Source organism: Nilaparvata lugens, chromosome 8, assembly GCF_014356525.2.
Source record: "Nilaparvata lugens isolate BPH chromosome 8, ASM1435652v1, whole genome shotgun sequence".
Classification (NCBI taxonomy): Eukaryota; Metazoa; Arthropoda; class Insecta; order Hemiptera; family Delphacidae; genus Nilaparvata; species Nilaparvata lugens.
In genome coordinates, this window is record NC_052511.1 from 8,321,413 (window position 1) to 8,342,979 (window position 21,567).

Here is a 21,567-nt window from a genome sequence, read left to right on the forward strand (position 1 = left end):
TGCATCTACATAAATTGCGGAGCTTTGGACATATCAATGTCCATTCTTTGGAAGAATATTAAAAATATCCTCCCCACTAACTCTCTACCAAAACATTGATCAGAGAATTTAAGTTCATTCTTACCATAGAACGAACACAGTGCGAGAGTCACTATCATAAGTTGTGCCGGGTGGACAAGGAATACACTCGTCTGATGCAGGGTCATATTCGTATCCGGGAGGACAGAGGTAACGAATGGAATCATCATTATAGTAATTACTGTAACGTTGGTAATATCCGTGTCTCCATCTGTCACCCTGTCTCCCCAACAGCAGCGAAGGTTTCCCTAGAACATGAAAAGAGACAAATTAAGAAAACTAGGAAGTTATTATAATTGACCGAGCGAAGTGAGGTCTAGATTCAAGTCGATAATTTTGCATTTCTCTTTATGTTTATATGTTTATATTTATGTTCCGCAATAAAATTTAGCAACGTAGCAATCGAATTTTATGAAATTTGACAGGTATGTCCCTTTTTGAATTTTGCGTCGACGTATACATTTTATGTATATTGGAATTTCGCATTTTAAGGATAATACAAAAGGAAAAGGAGTCTCCTTTGAACGCCAATATTACCGTAAAAATCAGACTTTAGAATCATTCATCATAAATAAGCTGTCCAGTGGACTACCCGTTCAAAAACCACAAACATCTTGAAAATGTATCTTCCCATCAACGTTAGTAGACAGTTGTCTACTAACTTTGTCTTTTCATAAGTTGAGACCATGATTCTAGTTTGGAGTTATTGATAGAAGAAATGTTTTTTCACATTTTTACTTTCCTTGCCTTATTACCATTGGTAAGGAAAGTATTGCTTTCCGAAAAAAATTACGGTACCCCAATTTCTAAATTTCTATACGTTTCAAGGTCTCCTGAATCCAAAAAAGTGGTTTTTGGGTATTGGTCTGTATGTGTGTGTGTATGTGCGTCTGTGTACACGATATCTCATCCTCCAATTAACAGAATGACTTGAGATTTGGAACTTAAGGTACTTCCCCTATAAGGATCCGACACGAAAAATTTCGATCAAATGCAATTCAAGATGGCGGCTAAAATGGCGAAAATGTTGTCAAAAAACAGGGGTTTTCGCGATTTTATCGAAAATGGCTCCAACGATTTTGATCAAATTTATACCTAGAATAGTCATTGATGAGCTCTATCAACTGCCACAAGTCCCATATCTGTGAAAATTCCAGGAGCTGCGCCTCATCTATGCAAAGTTTGATTTTAGATTCCCTATTATCAGGCTTCAGAAACAATTTGAACAGAAAATTCTAAGTGGAAAGGATTGAGCATAAAAATCTCTATAATTAATGTTGAGTAACATTTTCACCTAAAATTGAAAATAATCTCGAAATTCGAGAAAATGTGATAATCCAATTGCAAACTGTTGGCAACTGTTGATTCTATCAAATTTAATGATTCACTATGAAGAGATAGCAGACTTCATGTGTCACCAGAGTTATAGTCCTGTCACCAACTGGCTTGGATCTTTGAATAGTAGACTTGAGATGCGCGTGAACACAAGCGTCAGGTGATACATTTTCATAACGGCAAGGAAAGTTTTGTGAGTGCGCCACACCAGATTTTCATAGAATGAGTTAGGAGTTGGCTCTCCTTCCGGAAAAATAACAGCGTTGCCAAATTATTTAAAATTACGACTTCCCTATTCAGAGCCTTCTCAAAATAAATTCCTTCTTTGATACACATAAGTCTTCAAAAGTAAATTCCATGATACTATTTGAAAATCGCTCAAAATATAATCATTCATCTATTTATATTTATTCTCATTCAGCAAGAATGGGAGTGCTCAGTTAGTGCTCATTGTAATTTTGTGAGAAAACATGAAGCGCCCAATGCTCAACCTATAAACTTGAGTGTTGATAGGAAATGACATTGGGTAATACGGCAAGGCAGAACATCCAAAAGGATATCTCTGCCGTTAGAAGCCATACGAATAAATAAAATAAAAGTGCTCATTGTGTTTACAATGCTCCAAACCACTTATTGAGACTTCGATTTGAATTCGATCGATCAAGATTGAAATAATAATATTACTGAATGACTAAAAAGTAAATTCGTATGGCTTTTGTTGGTGGGGAGTCCCTTGCGGGAAGGTCCCACCGCCTGAATATATAATTTGAGCCGTCAATGGGCCTTACGACTGTCATACTTCAGCCGGGACTGACAATTTAACGTGCCCATCCGATAACACGGGAGTGATCTGTTTAAAAAACTTTTGGTTCTCAGTGGGGTTTGAACCCGGGATCTCTATGCTGCTACGCAAGCACTCTATCCACTGAATGACTGAATTTTTCCGATGGCTTGATAACAGAATCGATTTCCTCCAATATTATAACTGTGTTAAATTGCTTGAATGTTTCTGTGAAACCATACCTACCAGCTTACCGATATTTGAAAACCCTTCTGAAGTGTTCAATCTTCTTGTATACTCTTAAATGATAGGTAAATCTAGTAAATTATAAAATGTCCGCATCTACGAACGAGAGTACAGTAGCCTATTTCCTCATATTCATAGTGTATCAAGGCATTCCAATATGGCACCTTGGAAATTATCAAATCATGTGAATAGTGTTGTTATCGTAATCATGTAAGAAATCCTGTAATCAATTATTGTATTGATAGTCTACAACTAGTAGTTCTGTGAACAGTAGACCTCGCGCTCAGTAAGTTACATTGACCTGTTGTTATGTTTTCTCAAACATTTATAAATAACTTATCAATATGAAATGTCTAGAAAACATCCTAAATAAACATAGAGCTTTCTGTCCTATCGAATCGTGACGTGTCGTCCCGGAATGTGAGTGTGAGCGCTGTTATCAGGTCTGGCTGCCGTCGATACGCCAACCCAATCAACCCATCAGAGAACATTCTGTGTCGTCGTGTTGGCGAAAAATTGGTGTGTTGAAATTAACAAAATAAACTACCAGAATGCTGATTTCCTACAAACTTCATTTCTCACTTTTCATGATTTTAGAAATCAATTTCTTTTCAATAATATTTGTTGCGATTTTAATCATCAGATTAAAAAAGAAAAATGTAAAAAAAAATGTTTTCTATCAATAATTCCAAACTCTAAACTAGAATTATAGCCTCAGCTTATGGAAAGACAAAGTCACAGTCTATTAACGTTTGATGGAAAGATACATTTTCAAGATGTTCAATGTTTTTGAACGGGTAGTATTATAGTCCACTAGACAGCTGATTTATGATGAATAATTTATTCTAAAGTATGATTTTCACGGTAATATTGGCGTTCAAAAGAGACTCCTTTTCCTTTTGTATTATCCTTAGATTGCAAAATTTCATGTCTGAGTCGACGCGAAATTCAAAAAGGAACATACCTGTCAAACTTCATGAAAATCTATTGTTGCGTTTCGCTGTAAAAGCGATAAAGATAGCATAGAAGATAAATGCAAAACCGTCGACTTGAATCTTAGACCTCACTTCTCTCGGTCAATTATCATATTATCCAATATTACGCCTCGAAAATGATCAAAACATGTGAATAATGTTGTAAGAACTGTTATAGAACCATGTGAGAAATGTAATGTAGTAATCAATTGGATTGACTTATTTATATCATCCAAAAAAAACCTTTATAGTTCGATTATTATTTTAGTTCGATGTGATAACAGAACTGGTCCTCTACGCTTTCGTTTCCTATGAGAAAAGCGAGAACTGTGATAGGTCTCTAATTTATTTCGGTGTAGGCTATTTTCGAATTTCTTCTAAAAATTCTAAAATCTTTTCTAAATTTTTTTGAAAATTTTCTAAACTTTTGATCAGTTATGGATTTGTAAGAATGTGAAGCTGTTTTAAAACAGGGATTGTAGAGATTGGAATCTACAAGCGGCCAGTGAATTCTATTACGTCACTACTCACCAAATTCCATTTATTTATCAAGCATCCGTCTAACAGAAGATAGATAAATATTTTCGTAATAAAATACTGGCCACCTTAATTTTTAGTCTCTACATTCCTTACCGTACCGTTGAAGATTGATGAATGTTTAAATAAATGAAATGTTGTGTATTCATAAAATTTTATTACCAATGTATAAAAGTGTATTATTTAGAGTTATTTAGAGTGCAGAGCAATATTATTGTTTTTCATATGGCACAAATGAGGATTGTTTGATGAAGCTAGAAGGTCTGATTCATAGATTGCTAGATTGCTTGTACATATGAAGAGTATTATAAAGTTACACTTAATTCCTGATTACACAGGTTCTAATATCCACTTAATTCCAATTTATATTATTCAAACCGTGAAGACTAAAACTTAAGCCAGTACTTCGAATCCTAGCTCAAAACCCTCAATCAAAATCTGCTTCTAGTTACACATTATTAGATCAAAAATCTTAACAGTTTCTTCGGAGAAGGAAACTATATTAATTACAGTAAAGGAAACTATATATATACTTCTTTTATTATTTCTTGATATTCTTTATTTTATTTTTTATTATTTCTTGAAATTATAAGTTGATTATTTTTGTCGCCTCTGATCAAACTCAAGCTTCTCACAGATAACGGACTCACTTTTGAATGAAAAAGACTAAGAAATTGTCAAAAAACCACTGATTTATTGATTATTAGAAAGACCGGTTTCGGTTATTACACCATTGTCAATCTCTGATAAACAATGTTTGTGTAATAACCGAAACCGGTCTTTCTAATTATCAATAAATCAGTGGTTTTTTGACAATTTCTTAGTCTTTTTCATTCAATATGAATAATTAACACAATATCAACTTCTCAACTACACAAAAAGTGAACTCACTTTTTCCAATACTTCCACTGTAATTAGATCCAAGATGCTGAATTTCAACACAAATCTATTACTTGCAGATACTGTCCCACATTATGAGATTGAATATTTAATTGTCACCTCTTGATGGTCATCAGCATATGTCCATTGTAAAAAAATAATTCTCATTAGTTTCCACTACTTGAAAACTAAGAGAAAAATTCCCAGTGAATATTGTTCAACGTAAACCTTCAGGTTACCTTCCAAACCTTCCAGTATCTAGACACATCTTTTCCTTACCTCGTCAAATCGTTTGCCACTTGGACAATTACTTTTTGATTGCATATCACTCCGGTGCACTATTTTCACAAATTTGAATACTTTTGTTATCTTGCTTGGTGATTTTCGAGGCTGTGTCTCCACTGAACCATCGTAGCTTTCGTAATTATTATTCAAAGGAGAGTTGTAATAATTTACGCCATTATTGTCATGCTCCCGATCGGGGAATCCTGTTTTTGTATCGTAATCTGACAGCGGCTCCATTGATTCATCGTGATTCAATTGATTGAAATCAGGGAAATTGAAATCATTTACACCATTTTTGGCATGCTCCCAATCGGAGAATCTTGTCTCGTGATCAGACATCGGCTCGCCTAAGTCATCCTGATTTTGGTAATTATTGTCAAAATCCCGATCAGAAATATCAGTATAATCATCATGATCATCATCTGTAACATAGAAACGATACGTTCGTCCAATTATGATAATGGAGATTATATATGGTTATGATATTTACTCACACCTCAATATATCTATCATTATTATATTTTAAACCGTTACTGTCATTTGTGTTGAAATTCCCCAGACGGTTCAAGCTTTCACACCTCAATATATCTATTTCAAGTTCAATATTTGAAACCGTTACAGTCATTCGTATTGAAATTCCCCAGACGTTTCAAGCTTTCACATCTCAATATATCTATCATTATTATATTTTGAACCATTACAGTCGTTCGTATTGAAATTCCCCAGACGTTTCAAGCTTTCACATCTCAATATATCTATTCTAAGTTCAATATTTGAAACCGTTACAGTCATTCGTATTGAAATTCCCCAGACGTTTTAAGCTTTCCCGGTCTAAATAAAGCTTCCCCTTTCTTTTTTTGAAGTTCGTTCTAGAACAGTTCCCTCCGCATCATATCTTATTGTGTTTACTGTGTTCTGTCTTTTCTTTTGTAAATTTGTTTCTGTGACATCTGGGGCTTCTTGAGTTTATAAACTATAAAGTTCCTGATTTTGAAACCATAAGAACAAAACAAAGGAGTAATGATTCTAGTGTTTGAGACAAAGTAAGATGAGACAAAATATTTGATAATATTTTCTGTGGAAGCTTTGAACTTGATTCAGTTTTCTGTCATGAATGATTCAATTATGAAATTATGATGAAGAACTCAAAAAATCATATTTTTGGACTCAGAAGACCTTGAAACGTATATAGTGAGGTCCACGTTATAATGGCAGTGGATAAAGATAGAAGAATAGCGATGCCGATTCTCTGCATTAATTAATATATATTTTTACACTGTCAAAACCATGATTGGCATCGTTGTGGACCTGGAAAAGGATAGTACCACAGCTTTGTCAAATGATAGACAAGGATGGCAAAACCAAAGTTGATCAAATACTGTCATTATAACGTGGACTCACTATAGAAAACGTTAAATTAGGGTACCTTAATTTTTTCTGAAAGCAATACTTTCCTTACCTATGGTAATAGGGCGAGGGAAGTGAAAACGTATTATCTAACAAAATTAGAGTCTCATATCCTATTATATTAGACGAGCAATTTCTGTATATCTGTTTATATCTTTATATCTGGTTATCTGGTTATTTTTATATCTGGTTATTTATGTTCAACAAATCTCGAAAACGTCTCTAACGATTTTCACAAAATTTGGAACATAGTAGGTTTATGATATAAAAATTCGATTGCACTAGGTCTCATCCTTGGGAAAACTCGCTAAACGACATTAAAATGATAATTCATCCATGGCTGAAACAGCTGAGACTTTCGTCGTCTGTAGATAGTAAAACGTGAGCGAGTGATTCTGTGGAAAATCAAAATATCGCATCCCCGAAATTCATAAGTTGACATATAGCCAGCTGTAAAAAATATAAACACGATCATTTTAGAGAATTGTGTTCTGTTCATCAATATTTAAAAATAACGAGCGAAGCTCGGTGCCCCGATATTTATTATATTAATCTGTATGCAAACTCTTACCCACGAACAGACTGATAGATTCATGTGAGTTCATTTTAATTATTTTGTGAAATAGTTTTAATTATTTTGTGAAATAGTTTAATTATTTTGTGAAATAGTTTTAATCATTTTGTGAAATAGTTCAAGCACAGAATCCAATTGAAATTAGTACATTTACTGATCTTTCATAGATATTATTTTTTTTTTTTTGTGAAACAATAAATTCAATTAATTGAGGAAAGGTGGAGAAAAACGTATCCATTGCCTTCTCTTGAGATGTTGTATTCTATGAATGTATACTATTAATAAGACTACATTGTATCAATTTAGAGAATTTTGTGTTTGGTGAATTTGAGAAAGATGAAGATTAAAATAGAATAAGATAGATTTGAATAAGATAGTCTTCAATTCCTGACACATCTGCCTCTCATCGAGTCAAAAGCGTAGCCTCTTCTTTTGCACCTTTTGCTTTGCATATCATTCCGATGAATTATTTTCATCACTTTAAATACTTTGATAACTTTTGGTGGTGAATCAGTATTATACTGTGGCTCCCGAAGGTTGTCATAATCTACTTCATGTTCCCAATCGGAAAATCTTGTTTCTGACTTCGGTTCGCCTGATTCATTTCCGTTATCATTCACAGGAGAGTTGTAATAATTTATGCCATCATTTTCATGCTCCGAATCGGAGATTCTTGTGTCTGTATCGTAATCTAAGGGCGGTTTCTCTGAGTCATCGTCATTTTCGTAGTTATTGTCATAATCCTGATCAGAATCTCAGTATAATCATCATCTGTAACATAGAAACGATACGAAATGTCCGATTATCATAATGTGGAAATCAGGTTTATTCAGATTGACATCTCTGCCGAAGATGGATAGGAAATGCATTAATTCTATACTATCAAACGAGCAATCTCTGTTTATATGTTTAGATGTTCATATATATATATATATATATATATATATATATATATATATATATATAATATATATATGAGACCGAATCTCAAAACGGCTTCAACGATTCTCACGAAATTGAAAAAGTAGGTTTATGATATAAGAATTCGATTGCACTAGGTCTCAACCCTGGGATACCTCGCTGAAGACATTATTAAAAGGATAAATACGTCCTTGGAAAAACAGCTGGAAATTTTGTCGTCTGTCGATACCGTAATGGAAGTAGACTAAGTGACCGAATGCATGCGTGGGATCATTCAGCTGATCTCACGAGAAGAAAAATTCAGTAAGAAGAACTTCGTTCATTTCTCTGTTTTTTAGAAAACATGTTTACTTCAGAGAGTCCAAAATAGTAACTAGATGCTGTTAGTGTAGAATAGTACATATAATATTAACAAATATTGTATATCAATCTAAATCGAATTCATAGTATTTCTATTTGTAATTGATGATTATGTGTTTGCTTTTTTAAGTGTGAATAAATTACTGTTATTTTGATTAGTCATAGTAGCTTGACCTAGATTTTGATTTGACTGTAGTATAAATTAATATGAAAAGGCACAGTTTTGGGCATAAGCCTGTTGTGCCTCCTCGAATAACTGTAAAAATAATTGTATGACTGAGAAAATGAATAAATAATCTATAAATTCAAACTTTCGTTACAAATTTTCTATGCTTTTATACTCCAGAGCAAAGCTTGGTCCCCCGATATTATAATTGAAGGGGGAGATATTGATTCATAAAGTAAGTACATCATTAAAATGATAGGGAGAGGAAAAATAAGGTAACCTTGTGCTATTCCCGTCCCAAATTTAGGTAAGGTTACACATAGTCCGAAATAGGCCAAGTCTTGTAGTTGTCCACTTCATATGATTCAGGTGAACACTGTTTAAACACTCCAACCGAATTATTCTGGAATTTATCGGATTTGAAAGGAAGCTTATTTATGATAAAGGTTCAGAGTTTTCTCTGGAGAGAGTTGAATGTAGACTACAAAATAAAGAGTGGCTAATTATGTTATTATAATATGAATGGAAGATACGAGCCTAAAAATGCATTTGTTTCCTAGATCCTGACGTCCTGACACCCAATTCTTACATTCTTGTCTATTTTATTGGTTCAAAAATATCTTTGTTTTGTCCTCTAGGTAGTTCATGTTATTTGAATCAATTATATGTTATTCAAGTAGACAATTTTTGGAAAATAGGTCTACTGTATCTGTCCACACTGTATTATGACATTTTTCATTTTTTATCATGACACTGTATCAAATGAAGTGACTTTGAAGCTCTCAACCAATAAGAAGCATTTGTAGTTGACTTGATTCTCTGTTATGATTTGGTTACAATAAATCGATTATTTTCATTTTTAATCAAATCTTGTCAACTCATTATGAGAATCAGATCTTGTTTCTATGTTTCTAATATAATATTGTCACCTACTCGCTTCTTTCTCTTGTCTGTAGTGTTCATTTGAATTTTTGCGATCATATTATTGAACTCTGTAGGTTTGAATGAGGAAAAACCTCTTCAGCTCTACTCATATCTTGAAAATGAATCAATTCCATCCTTTGACTGTACACATTCTTTTTATTCTACTGATATCAGCAATCTGGCTCACAAGATCATTCCTTTGTATTTTTCAACAAATGCGTGAATTCGTAGAAGTATCAGAATGAGAATGATCTTTGATATCCTTGGACAAAAATTATCTATTTAGAAAAACTGTATCTATCGACCACGGGAGAACCCAATAGAAGACATAGTATGTGATTAGCGATGCATTTTATTCAACAGCAAGATGTTATAGATTTGTTTAATTTCTTATCTACTCAACAACATAAATAAGTTTTTACACATGTTTGTTTCAACATCATAGACTGACAGCTTCTGTTTTTAATAACACAATAAGTTTGAGAACCTTTTGAATAAAAACTTCAAATTCACTCTCAATTATAATTTCTCGAATTTTAATTTATGTTGCAATATTGCAGTTTTAATACCTTGAGCCCGGTTGCACAAAAGCCGGATCGTGATTAATTTCACGAGAACCAATCAGAGATTGCCTTTTTGATAAGACGGCTTCTCTGATTGGTTCTTGTGGAATTGATCACGATTAAAATTCAACCGTGAAAATTTACTCCAAACTTGGAAGAATATGCAGCACAGAGAAATGGAGAGATATCGGCCAATTACAGTGATTAATAGAGTCATAGGTAGAAGCGCAGTTGCCAATTTTTTAGTCGTCTGACTGCTTTCAGACAGGTAACTGCGCATGTGTAGCATGAGCACATGAACAGTCACTAGTCACTATACTCCGTGCAAATCTTCTTCAGACTTGGAGAAATTTGTGGCGCAGAGAAATGGAGGGAGATCAGCCAATTGCAGTGATGGATAGAGTGATAGGTAGAAGCGCAGTTGCCAATTTGTCGATTGAAGGATTCCAGACAGGAAACTCCGTAAGTTTAACATGAACGCTTGAATACTCACGAGAAATTAGAGGAATGCTCACCGGTTAGAACGGCAACTTCGCAGCCGTTGTATCCCTACCTCTGTATGCCTTCTCTGCTGCACATGTCCCTCCCAAGTATGAAGTTTTTTTGTACAGAGCATAATTTCACGAGAACCAATCAGAGAAGGCCTTTTTGATAAGACGGCATCTCTGATTGGTTCTCGTGGAATCAATCACGATTGAAATTCAATTGGCTCTTGTGCAACCGGCACTAGAATAAATATGAGGATTAATTCATTTTGTGACAGAGAATACAAACAGCTATGAAACACTTAGGGTCGGTCTCCGAGCTCAGGATTTAGCTAAATTCTAGACTTTAAACAGCTGGAGTAACAAAATTTACTTCGTAGTTGTCGTAGTTTTTATGATAATCTTTATTTTCTCATTTCTATTTGGAAACGTTTTTCCTTGAAAAAAAATTTGCTTTCCGAAACGGGAATTAGTCGCATTAAAAGGACTAATGATATTCAAATTAAATTTCATAAAACTATAGAATTGAACCCAAAATGAAATGAAGAGAAAATAGTGTAAAGTTTCAGCTTTTTTTATTATTTAGGGATGTTTCATTCCGTCAAGGAAAAACGTTTCCAATTATCGAAATGAGAAAATAAAGATTATCATAAAAACTACGACTACGCCCCGTTTCGGAAAGTCAATCTTGTGACACCAGCTGTTTGAACTTAGCTAAATCCCGAGCTCGGAAACCGGCCCTAAGTGTTTCATAGCTGTATACTGTAATCTTTGTCTTAATAGTTATTTGTATATCTAGAGTGAAAAGTACGACTTTTTCTCCCTGAGGGAAAAGTTTGAAGCCTGAGGCGAAGCTGAGGGCAACAATTTTCCTGAGGGAGAAAAAGTATTTTTCACTCGTGATGTACACAACATTTTTCCTCCATCTACATTTTTTTATAGAAACTGCAAATAAAATCATTTTAATAACTTACGTATTGGTGACAATGTTTCCTAACAACATAACCTAAAATCTAAAACCTAAAAACCGGCCGTCTGATTGGCACTGCCGATTGCACTATCTAGCAAAAGTTGTAGCAATTATAACAGCTGGGTGTCTACCAAAAATGGCTGACTCCAGATCACGCGGTTCAGATTTGAATTGCAGATCAAAAATATTTGTTGGCTGGTATTTTGAATAGAATAAGATATTTTAAAAATTGTATAAATTTTTATCGTCTACTAATATTAAGAATATAATATCATACAAACATATATTTCATGAGTTGATCAAATTTCTGGTTGTGGTATTGAATTCAGTTGACTCAATGACAGACACCTCTTTATGCTTTCTCATCTGAGCTTAGACCTTCTAACCTATTATAATGTACGTTTTTAAAATAGAGATGCTTCCCATGTTATTTAAATGGAGTCACTTTTACTCCCTAGGGAGTTTTTCTGTTTTTTACTACCGAGAGCGAAAAAGTGACACTTTAGTATTATGTTTCAGGGAGTAAAGTAAGTACTTTAGCCAGTAGGTGGAGGAAAAATGAATTAATCCTCATATTTATTCTTCTATGATGGTGTAACGGTTTCATGGGAATTGTGTCATGGATTCAAGAAAACCTGAGTTTGTGAAACGAATAATTATGGAAAATCAACTCATTCAACACGTTGTAAGTAATAGAGCCACAATGGTCTGGAACGACGATGACCATATCTATGAGCATTTGACTTTCTCCGGCATCTTTCTACGTGCGGATCGTATACGAAACCTCTACGACACGTTACAAGTTTGCCTCCCATTTCGGTACGATGTCTCAGCGTTGCCACCGCATTTTGGTTTCCCCCCAACATCAGTTCTTCATTGTTATCAATCAGATCCTGCCATTCTGGAATTCCTTTTCTGTTAATTCCATTCTGTTCCTTGTTTCCATTCTCTTCCAGCCATTCTGAAGCTTCAGGATTTTTGTACGAGTTTTCAGATTTGTGATTACCATCGTATTCAGATGATTTGGGCTCTTCAAACGACCCAAACATTCCCTGAAGTGTATCATCATCACCTGCAACACACAGAGTATACTGTTCTCCAATAGTAAGAAATCATAAATCACGTGTTTTTGCTCAATAACTCCAATCAATGAGCAGAGAAGAGTATTTGTGATTCTTGCAATGTAACACATAATATATATATATCATGTGACAGTTGATTTTCAAAACATAGCAAAGTGTCAATGGTAGTCACAAAGTGGAGAACAAGATGTATACAACGAAAATAAAATAACAGAGAGTACTTCTTTATATTGTAATGTAACACTTTCAATGTGATACTTGATTTTCAAAACCACAGCTGAGAGTCGACGCGACAAATGTAGAGTCACAAAGTTGAGAACGAGTAGTAAAAGTATAAAATGAGTGAAGGACAACATAAAATACTCACTCTTTCATTGTTTATTTAGGATGTTTTCTAGACATTTTAAATTGATCAATTATTTATTAATTTTTGAGAAAACATGACAACAGGTCAATGTAACTTACAGGTCAACTGTTCACAGAACTACTAGTATGTAATTGTAAACTATCTAATTGACCGTGCGAAGTGAGGTCTAAGATTCAAGTCGACGGTTTGGCATTTCTCTTAATGTTTGAACGTTTGAATGTTTATATGTTGCGCATTTACGGAGGAACGCGGGTAATAGATTTTCAAGAAATTTGACAGGTATGTTCCTTTTTTTATTGCGCGTCGACGTATTTACAAGGTTTTTGGAAATTTTGCATTTCAAGGATAATATAAAAGGAAAAAGGAGCCTCCTTCATACGCCAATATTAGAGTAAAAATCGACTATAGAATTATTCATCATAAATCAATTGACATGATTGTGATTACACAGATGTGTGGAGAAGCCAGTCTATTGCTGTATTTCCATAAGGTCCATAGTTTCAATCAGGTACTTGTGGATGATAATACTTCGTGAGGTCTACTGTTCACAGAACTACTAGTATTACGGTAGAGTGTATCAGAGAAACTAGACACATAATAAGCTTCAGTTGCCGTTTGAGGTTCTTTGAACCTTTGGATCTTTGAATCTGTCCCTTCAAAACATCAGAGAAAGTAGCTGGGAGTTTTGGAGATAATGCATGTATTTAAGTTTGTCAGAACATGTTGGAGCACAAATGTAGGATTGAAGTGAACAACGTTTGAAATACAGCAAAGATTACTCCTTTATTTTGTGGTAGAGTGTATAGTCCAGTCAAAGGTCGTTTTTAAGGAAACAGCCCCGAAAGATTTTTTCTCGACGGTTCTATATGTGTTTTGGGGTGCTGAATTCGAATCTGAAATTTGCTGACACGCTAGAGGGCGGCTACACCCCCAAAATTCACAAAAATTGGAAAAAGTCCGAAATTTTGGGGGTATTTGGGAGTTTTTGAGGATTTCGGGAGTGAAGCGCCCTCTGGCGTGTCAGCAAATTTTAGATTCGAATTCAGCACCCCAAAATACATATAGAACCGTCGAGAAGAATTCTTCTGGGGCTGTTTCCTGAAAAACAACCATTTGACTGGACTATTATCAGAGAAGGTAGTTGAGAGTTTTGGAGACTATGCATGTATTCAAATTTCCAGAACATGTAGGAGAGACAAAGTAAGGGTAGAAGGTAGTGGAGACATTTTAGCTATCTTCTCTGATTAACTCTACCTACACCGTTCCTTCATGTTCTATTTTATTTTTCTACTTATATTGTAATGTAGTAAAAATAATTTCAACGTAGGACCTAAAAATTTGCAAAATGTACAAGTTACCGAAGATCTCTATCCAAATTCCAAAGCTTCACAGAGTATGATATCTGTTTACTGAAATTTGTGAATATCATTTTTTTTTAGATTTACGGTGCTTTGTGATTTGTTGTCAATTAGTTGATTATTGTTCCAACTTTTCAATATTCTTTGAGAAATGCTATTATGTTTTGGTTACTCATGAACTCCTGTTTATCACCTCGGAAGTAGAAGTAAAACAAAACAAAATAATTATGTGATTTTTCCCATTAATTTTATATATTTTCTTGAATTATCCATATTAGACAATCATTATTTATTCTGAAAAATTCATGAATTCTTTTACCACCTGGGAAGTAGAAGTAGAACAAAACAAAAGAATCTCGTGATTTTTTCCCATTTAAAATATTTTCTTAAATTATCCATAGTCTTGTATCATCTATTCTAACAAATAATCGTCTATGTGAATAATTATGTTCTACACTTATATTCCCTGAGTTGTTCTCGAACAGTATGTGAAGCTCATTGACCATATTTGAAATACTTGGGCGTGCTAGTCTCGGCCAATGACAGTAGTGCTTGACCTCCATTGGTCAAAAGCTTAGCCAATCGTAGCGCTTTATCCGTTCATATTCTGTTCCATGTTCAAGCTTTCAGTTTACTACAGATTGACTTGATAATGTTGTAACAACCGATACTAGTATCTGGTATTGTTCTCATAAATTAGTCGTTTTGATAAAATCATGTTTTTCTATTCAATTTCTGATCAATAATATCAGGTGTGAATCATTAAAATAATAAATATATTTATTTATTTGTTGATACAATCACAAATAATATAATTATGATTGAGAAGGAACAACAGGCTTGGCCCGAAACTATTCCATTCCCAAATTTTTATTATATTAATACATGTCCAAAAAAGTAGGTTATGTGTTTCTACTGCAAAAAGTTCAAGTTAAATTTTAGTCCAAGAATATATCAGCTAGAATTAATTATGGTTTTAAAAAGAAGATTCTCAAAGTAATCATTCTAAGTCAAATTTTAAACAGTAATCCAATACGAAGCAAGACTTGGATTTGATTACAAACAACCAAGGTGATTAGAATACATTTCGATAATTTATGAGAGGATTGCAATAATTATAATAAATGAATCATTTATTCGAATCACATTGTATTTAGCAGACAGCGAGTATTTCCCTTATTCAACCACAACGAATATAATACGAGTAACATTCGTTTTTGATGCATTTTCCTATTTGTATCATCATTGATGAACTTCACTAGCGATCTATTGAATGTACAAAGCAATCTACTGTATATGACCTCTAATAACGAAAGAGCTAATATTATAGATGTTATCTATGCTATGTGAAATTATAATTGTAGGTACGGCTATGCTAGGCCTATCACTCAGTGCTCAGAGTTATAGTCTATCTTATCAACTCAGGGAACACTCAGTGCACTATTCAATGCACTAGTTCGCAGTAAACTTGAATATGCTGCAGTAGTTTGGGGGCCTTATAATGTGACAGACATTCATGAAATTGAAAAAATTCAAAATAGAATTCTGAGACATTTATATTTATACATAAAAAAATTTAATTGCTTTTGTCCCTTTAATTTTCCAACTAGTGAGTTAAGATCGATATTTAAAGTGCACTCTCTAGAATTACGCAGATCTGTAAATGCTCTATTGCTATTATTCAACATTTTAAATCATAAAGTTCATATTCCATCATTCATAAATTTATTGAATTTCAATGTACCTTATGCTAGGCCTAGAAAAAATATATTGTTCTACATCCCTTTTGTGAGAACTACTCATCACTATAATTCATTTCTTATTAAAAGTCCCAGATTATATAATACTTTGAATGAACTATAGATCCGTTTTCGAACTCATTTAATATCTTTAAGAAAAATTGTGAAATGAAGTTATCTTGTAGCTCGTTGAGTCATGAAATGTTATGAGCTCTGCGAAACTCTTTTTGTTTTCTTTATCTTTATTATTATTTCAATTTTTGATTTACTTTTTATCTTATTCTCTTCTTTATTTTTCCATAATATTTTTCATCTTTTAAGTTTTTATATTATGTAGTATGGTTATCTATTATTGTGTAAAAAAGGCTCTTCATGGTATTGTCTGTGAGCCTTTTATGTATATGTATATCAATAAATAAATAACCCCGAGTGATAGTAGGCCTGCGTATGCTCTAACACTTATTATAATACGAAATCTATGCTATTTGATAATTTATTCACATTTGATAATACACAAATCAGATAATATATGATAAGAAAAGGTCCACAGGCCTACCCAAAACTCTTCCCTTTCCGAATTTTGATAGAAGTATGTCCAAAACGTAGGTAATCAAGCTTTACTTTGAATTTTTTATTATAATACAGTAGTTTATTACACTCATGTTGAATGTTAGATATTGTATCTCTACAAGATCCCTGAGTATACATCAATTGAGTGTTAGGAGTGAGGCCCGATTTGATTTTACGTCGCGTTTTATATGCAATTATAAAAATTTATTATCTATATTGTTATAGCCTAATAATCATTTAAAAGTAGTCCCAACTCCCGAATAGGAATAACACGTGAATAGAAAATGTAATGTATTTCAGTTCAATGAGTTACATGAATACAAGCCTAGAATCATCATCGGCACATTTAAAAATGAATCGTCATCTTTTGGAAATTTCAATTTTGCAAAATTTTGTGAGAAGAGCAGATTGGGCTGAGCCTTTGTCTCTCTCCCAGTCATGGGTGGATTATTTGTCTTTTATTGATGAATAATAAATATGTTTCAAATATTTTTCTTCCTTTGATAGTATTCACGTTATGAAATGTATCCAATGATCATATATTAATGTTTTTTTTGTGTATGATTGTAAATATCGATTCTGTTATTGAGTAAACTTGATTTATTTGAAATAAAAAATATATATTTAATTTTATTCTACACAAAAAACATACGGTACATTGTGTTACTATTCATCAAGAAAATACTAAATAATAACACCTTTGAATACAGTGTTCAATTATTCTCTTTATTGGAGAGTCTCTCACAGATATTCCTGCTCTTTGAAACTGAAGGACTCAAATTTATCATGACAGATGATAGTGGAAGCAAAATCTTCAAATTAATTGGACACGACTCGATTTCTTAACCACTCATAATAACGTTTATTTTTCAGTTACAAGGCTACCATAAAGCCCTATGATACATTATTATCACCAAAAAATATTCAGTAATTGTTTGTAATTTTGTTCTTCGAAGCTGAAGGACTCAAACTAAAATAATAGTGGGGGAAAAAGCTTCAAATTCATTGGACTTGTCTCGATTTCTCAACCACTCATAATAACATTCATTTTCCAGTTACTAGGTTACCATAAAGCCCCATGATACATTATTATCACCAAAAAATATTGAGTAATTGTTTGTAATAATTGTTCTTCGAAGCTGAAGGACTCAAACTAGAATAATAGTAGAAGCAAAAGCTTCAAATTTATTGGACTTTTATCGATTTCTCAACCAGTCCTAATAACGTTTACTGCATTTAATAGGCTACCTTAAAACTCCAGGATACATTAATATTACCAAAAAAAAATCTTGAATAATTGTTTGTAATATTGTTCTTTGAAGCTGAAAGACTCAAACTAGGATAATAGTGGGGGCAAAAGCTTCAAATTTATTGGACTTGACTCGATTTCTCAACCACTTATAATAACGTTAACTGCATAGTTAATAGGCTACCCAAAAACCTCAGGGTAACTTTACTATCACCTAAAAAACTTGAGTAATTTTTTCTTACTAGTTGGCAAGGCTGCAGGTGATTGCGAATAGTAGTGGGGAGGAATCGCTTCGGCTAAAAATCCAAACAGAACCGGAATCAGGCAGCTGGCGATGATTGTCCGAAGATCCATGTTTACCTAGAACATAGAAAGCTCAAAATAATATAATTTAGATACAATCTTATTGTGAAATTTTTGGGCAATAGCCTGTTTTTTCTTTTCCAATCATTGTATTGTTTGTGCTAACCTAATAAATAAATAATTATATCAAGTAGCAGCTTCAAAACTGAAGATACATCAGCAAACAAACTGAATAAATAGACATAAATAACTACGATAAATAGTAAAGTTGAATAACAAGTTTGAACAGAAGAAAAGTCAAATAGGAAGTTGAGTAAAATTATCAATGGTTGAATGCCAACTAGAATCGTATTTGAATCGATAGCTGATATCTTGCTTCTGGGTAGTGACTTATGGCTGGTAGTAGCGAGGAGGAGAAAAAGCAAATCACCCCGAAGACCCCTGATCTGCAGACATTGACCAACAGGGTTAACAGCTAGATGGACATTCGATGAGAACAGACCTACTATCCAAAAATTAGTTGCCATCCCGGGAATCGAAGCCGGTACCTCCCATTGCTAGTCAGGAATGCTTACCCTTACACCAAACTGACAATCTCTGGATAGAAGCGCTCATTTATACGAAACCATAGCGGCCAACCAGATACAGATGAATTAAATAGAGAATGCAATGCATTCTCTATTTAATTCCATCTGTTCTTACTTAAGAAATGTAGATAATGATTTTCGCATGGTTCACGAACTGCATGACTTTTTTCTTCTTATTTTTTCTATTTCTATATTGTTTTGTAGTAATCTACATTAATTTTTACTGTGCTCATCTATTATAATTTATGTTTTACAATAATAACCACTTATAGTTTAATTCATGTACAGTGCTATTTTGTTTTTGTACCACTATGAGTCTTGTTAAACTCAGTGAAATTGTCATATGTATAAATAAATATAAATATCATAAAACCAATAAACAAATATTCGGCAAATAAATTTATTTGAATAGAGTTCAATAGAGTTGAATCAGGTTGATAAATTCAAGTGAAATAAATAACTCTTTCATTGCTCCTTATAGTTGAAAACAGGGAAGTTGAAACGATAATTGCCAGGGAAGTAACTTGAATTAATGTAGCAGTGACTGAATTGAATGTCCACGCCACCAAAACGAGCTGGCTGTCTGATTGGTCAATGGGTTGGTGAGTCGCCATTTTACCTTCACAGCTAACAACCAATGGGAAGCGAGCAGCTTGAGGATGCTACATGAGAGTCATTCTCCAATATTATCGTTGGATTTGGATTATTCTGGTTGCATTAGCAAAGCCAGTCCTATATGTTTGTGTCTTCAGTTAGTTCTGCCTGCTTTCTCAGCTAGAATATTTTTCTCTAAAATTCTCAATTTTTTTGCTAAATTCTAACCTATAATTCAAGATTGAACAAAGTAGTCTTGAGTGAATAAACCTGTATAATCTGCTGAATAATTGCAATAATTATAGAGTTACTGATGAAGAAGTATTTCAAAGGGTTGAAGAAAAACGATCTCTTCTGGCATTCTTGGCTTGGCCATGTATTTAGACACAACGAATTCACGTTCAGAATACTGGAAGGTATAATAATTAGACAAAGGGCTTGTGGAAGACCCCGGCTACAATATCTGAAGCAAGTTACCAAAATGTCTAGAAATCCAGAGCTACATCCAACTGAAAAGTACAGCTCTCGACAGAAATCGTTGGAAACCAATCGAATCATTGAAGCTAAAGTAGAAGATGGAGCTACTTCGTGATTTGGTGTCCAATCAGTTAACATAATAGGCCTTCTATAGATTCCAAAAATATGTTTTAGAGGAGAGTAACTCCAACTAAAGTCGGAGCCGATATTGAGCCTGGGGGTGCCAAATTCCTAAATTCAACCCTCATTGAGCTTTCTGTAGTCTATGCTGATAATATATTATGTTGAAGTATGAATACATATTCATAATACAAATACAAAAAGTTAATATTCTTATTCAAGTCTTTGAATGATTGGAGTGGTGAGCTATATTATGAAGAATATTTTGCAAAATATTATTGATATCATCATAATGCTGGCAATAGCATTATCCCAAATCCATCGAAACTATACCTCTGAATTTAACACAAGCTTTATAATATCATAGAGAAACAATAGCGTAAGTAGTTATCCCATGGTATAAAACGTTTATGACGCAACTTTTACTGTTATCTCAAGCCGATTACTGTTGATTATTGTCGATTTTTACTGTTTTGTTGGGGTGAGAGTGTATGAACGGCACAATATGAGAGACTACCAGTGTCACACAGCTTCACGGGAAAGTGAATTACATGGACATAATTACATGGACTATCGGCTTAAGATAACAGTAAAAGTTGCGACATAAACGCCCTATACCATGGGATATCTACTTACGCTATTGTTTCTCTGTGATAATATAAAGCTTGAGTATACTATGTAAACTCAAGTAGAAATGACATACCAATAAAACAGAAAATATCAACGAAAATGACAGTCAACTCTGAAATAGATATTTCTACAAGATTCATTAAAATAGATCTTGAGAAAACTTACTCAATCTCCAACAAATGTATCTCACTTTGAAAAAGTTGATGGCTTTGATCTCATGCAGGGTATTATATCTAAAAATATGTCTTCACCTTCCAGACTCCACAAATAATACAGCAAGTGTCAAAATAGAATAGAAAAGAAACTAGAAAATATTAACCACATCTTCCTGTAACTAGAATTCCACTATCAAGAATTATCTCATTATTCGATCCAGGAAAATTTGGTTTTAACGTTTATCTGATAAAGTAGATTGGTTGCACAGCCTTGGCAACTTAATCTTGATTTTAAAATGGAATGAGAATATTGTAGGTTGGAAGATATATTTTCAAATCACCTTAAATATTAGTCTGAGAAAATGAGATCCAATTTAGTGATGATATCACTGTATTTTTTCTAGAATTGAATCAATGTGATAATTGACTTTATTCATAAAATAGAACTATAGTACCCATACTTTGGAATTAATAAAATGGTAGATTAAAAACACAAATTATAACAGATAGTTTCAGTGACCCACAGCATCTTCAGGTTTTAAAAAAAATTATAAATAAATATGAGTAGCCCTGAATGCATATATTTTAAGTGATAATTGACATTTCTCAAATTACTAAAAATGAATGATTCTCGTGAAAAAGTAATAAGAGGGAAAAGAAAATGTCTCGATAAAATGGAATTAATAAAATAATAATCCTTACATTATGGAAGTGAAGTTCGAGGAATATAAACGGATATAAAGTTGAAAAAGTGCCTTTCCAATTTGCCCTCCAAGCAAATTTAATTTAATCCATAACTTCGTTTCACCTTTCGTAATTTTTCCAACTTCATCACTCTCTCTCACTCTATC

General features: G+C 33.4%; 1 protein-coding gene across 1 annotated transcript; it reads right to left on the reverse strand.

The window, feature by feature from the left end:
* Positions 1-12,030: 12,030 nt before the first annotated feature.
* Positions 12,031-20,776, reverse strand: LOC120352613. The gene is made up of 3 exons (XM_039433844.1): positions 20,752-20,776; positions 18,093-18,210; positions 12,031-12,557 (listed from the first exon to the last, which is right to left on the reverse strand). Exons 2-3 carry the CDS (start codon positions 18,202-18,204, stop codon positions 12,157-12,159), a joined length of 513 nt encoding a protein of 170 aa, XP_039289778.1. The 5' UTR covers positions 18,205-18,210; positions 20,752-20,776; the 3' UTR covers positions 12,031-12,156.
* Positions 20,777-21,567: the final 791 nt, after the last annotated feature.

Excerpts from the sequence above, each read along its gene's own strand:
- LOC120352613 (XM_039433844.1), bottom strand. The coding sequence starts at position 18,204 with ATGGATCTTCGGACAATCATCGCCAGCTGCCTGATTCCGGTTCTGTTT. Across the intron at positions 12,558-18,092 it reads ACCTGCAGCCTTGCCAACTA|GTGATGATGATACACTTCAG; the intron begins GTAAGAAAAAAT and ends TGTGTGTTGCAG.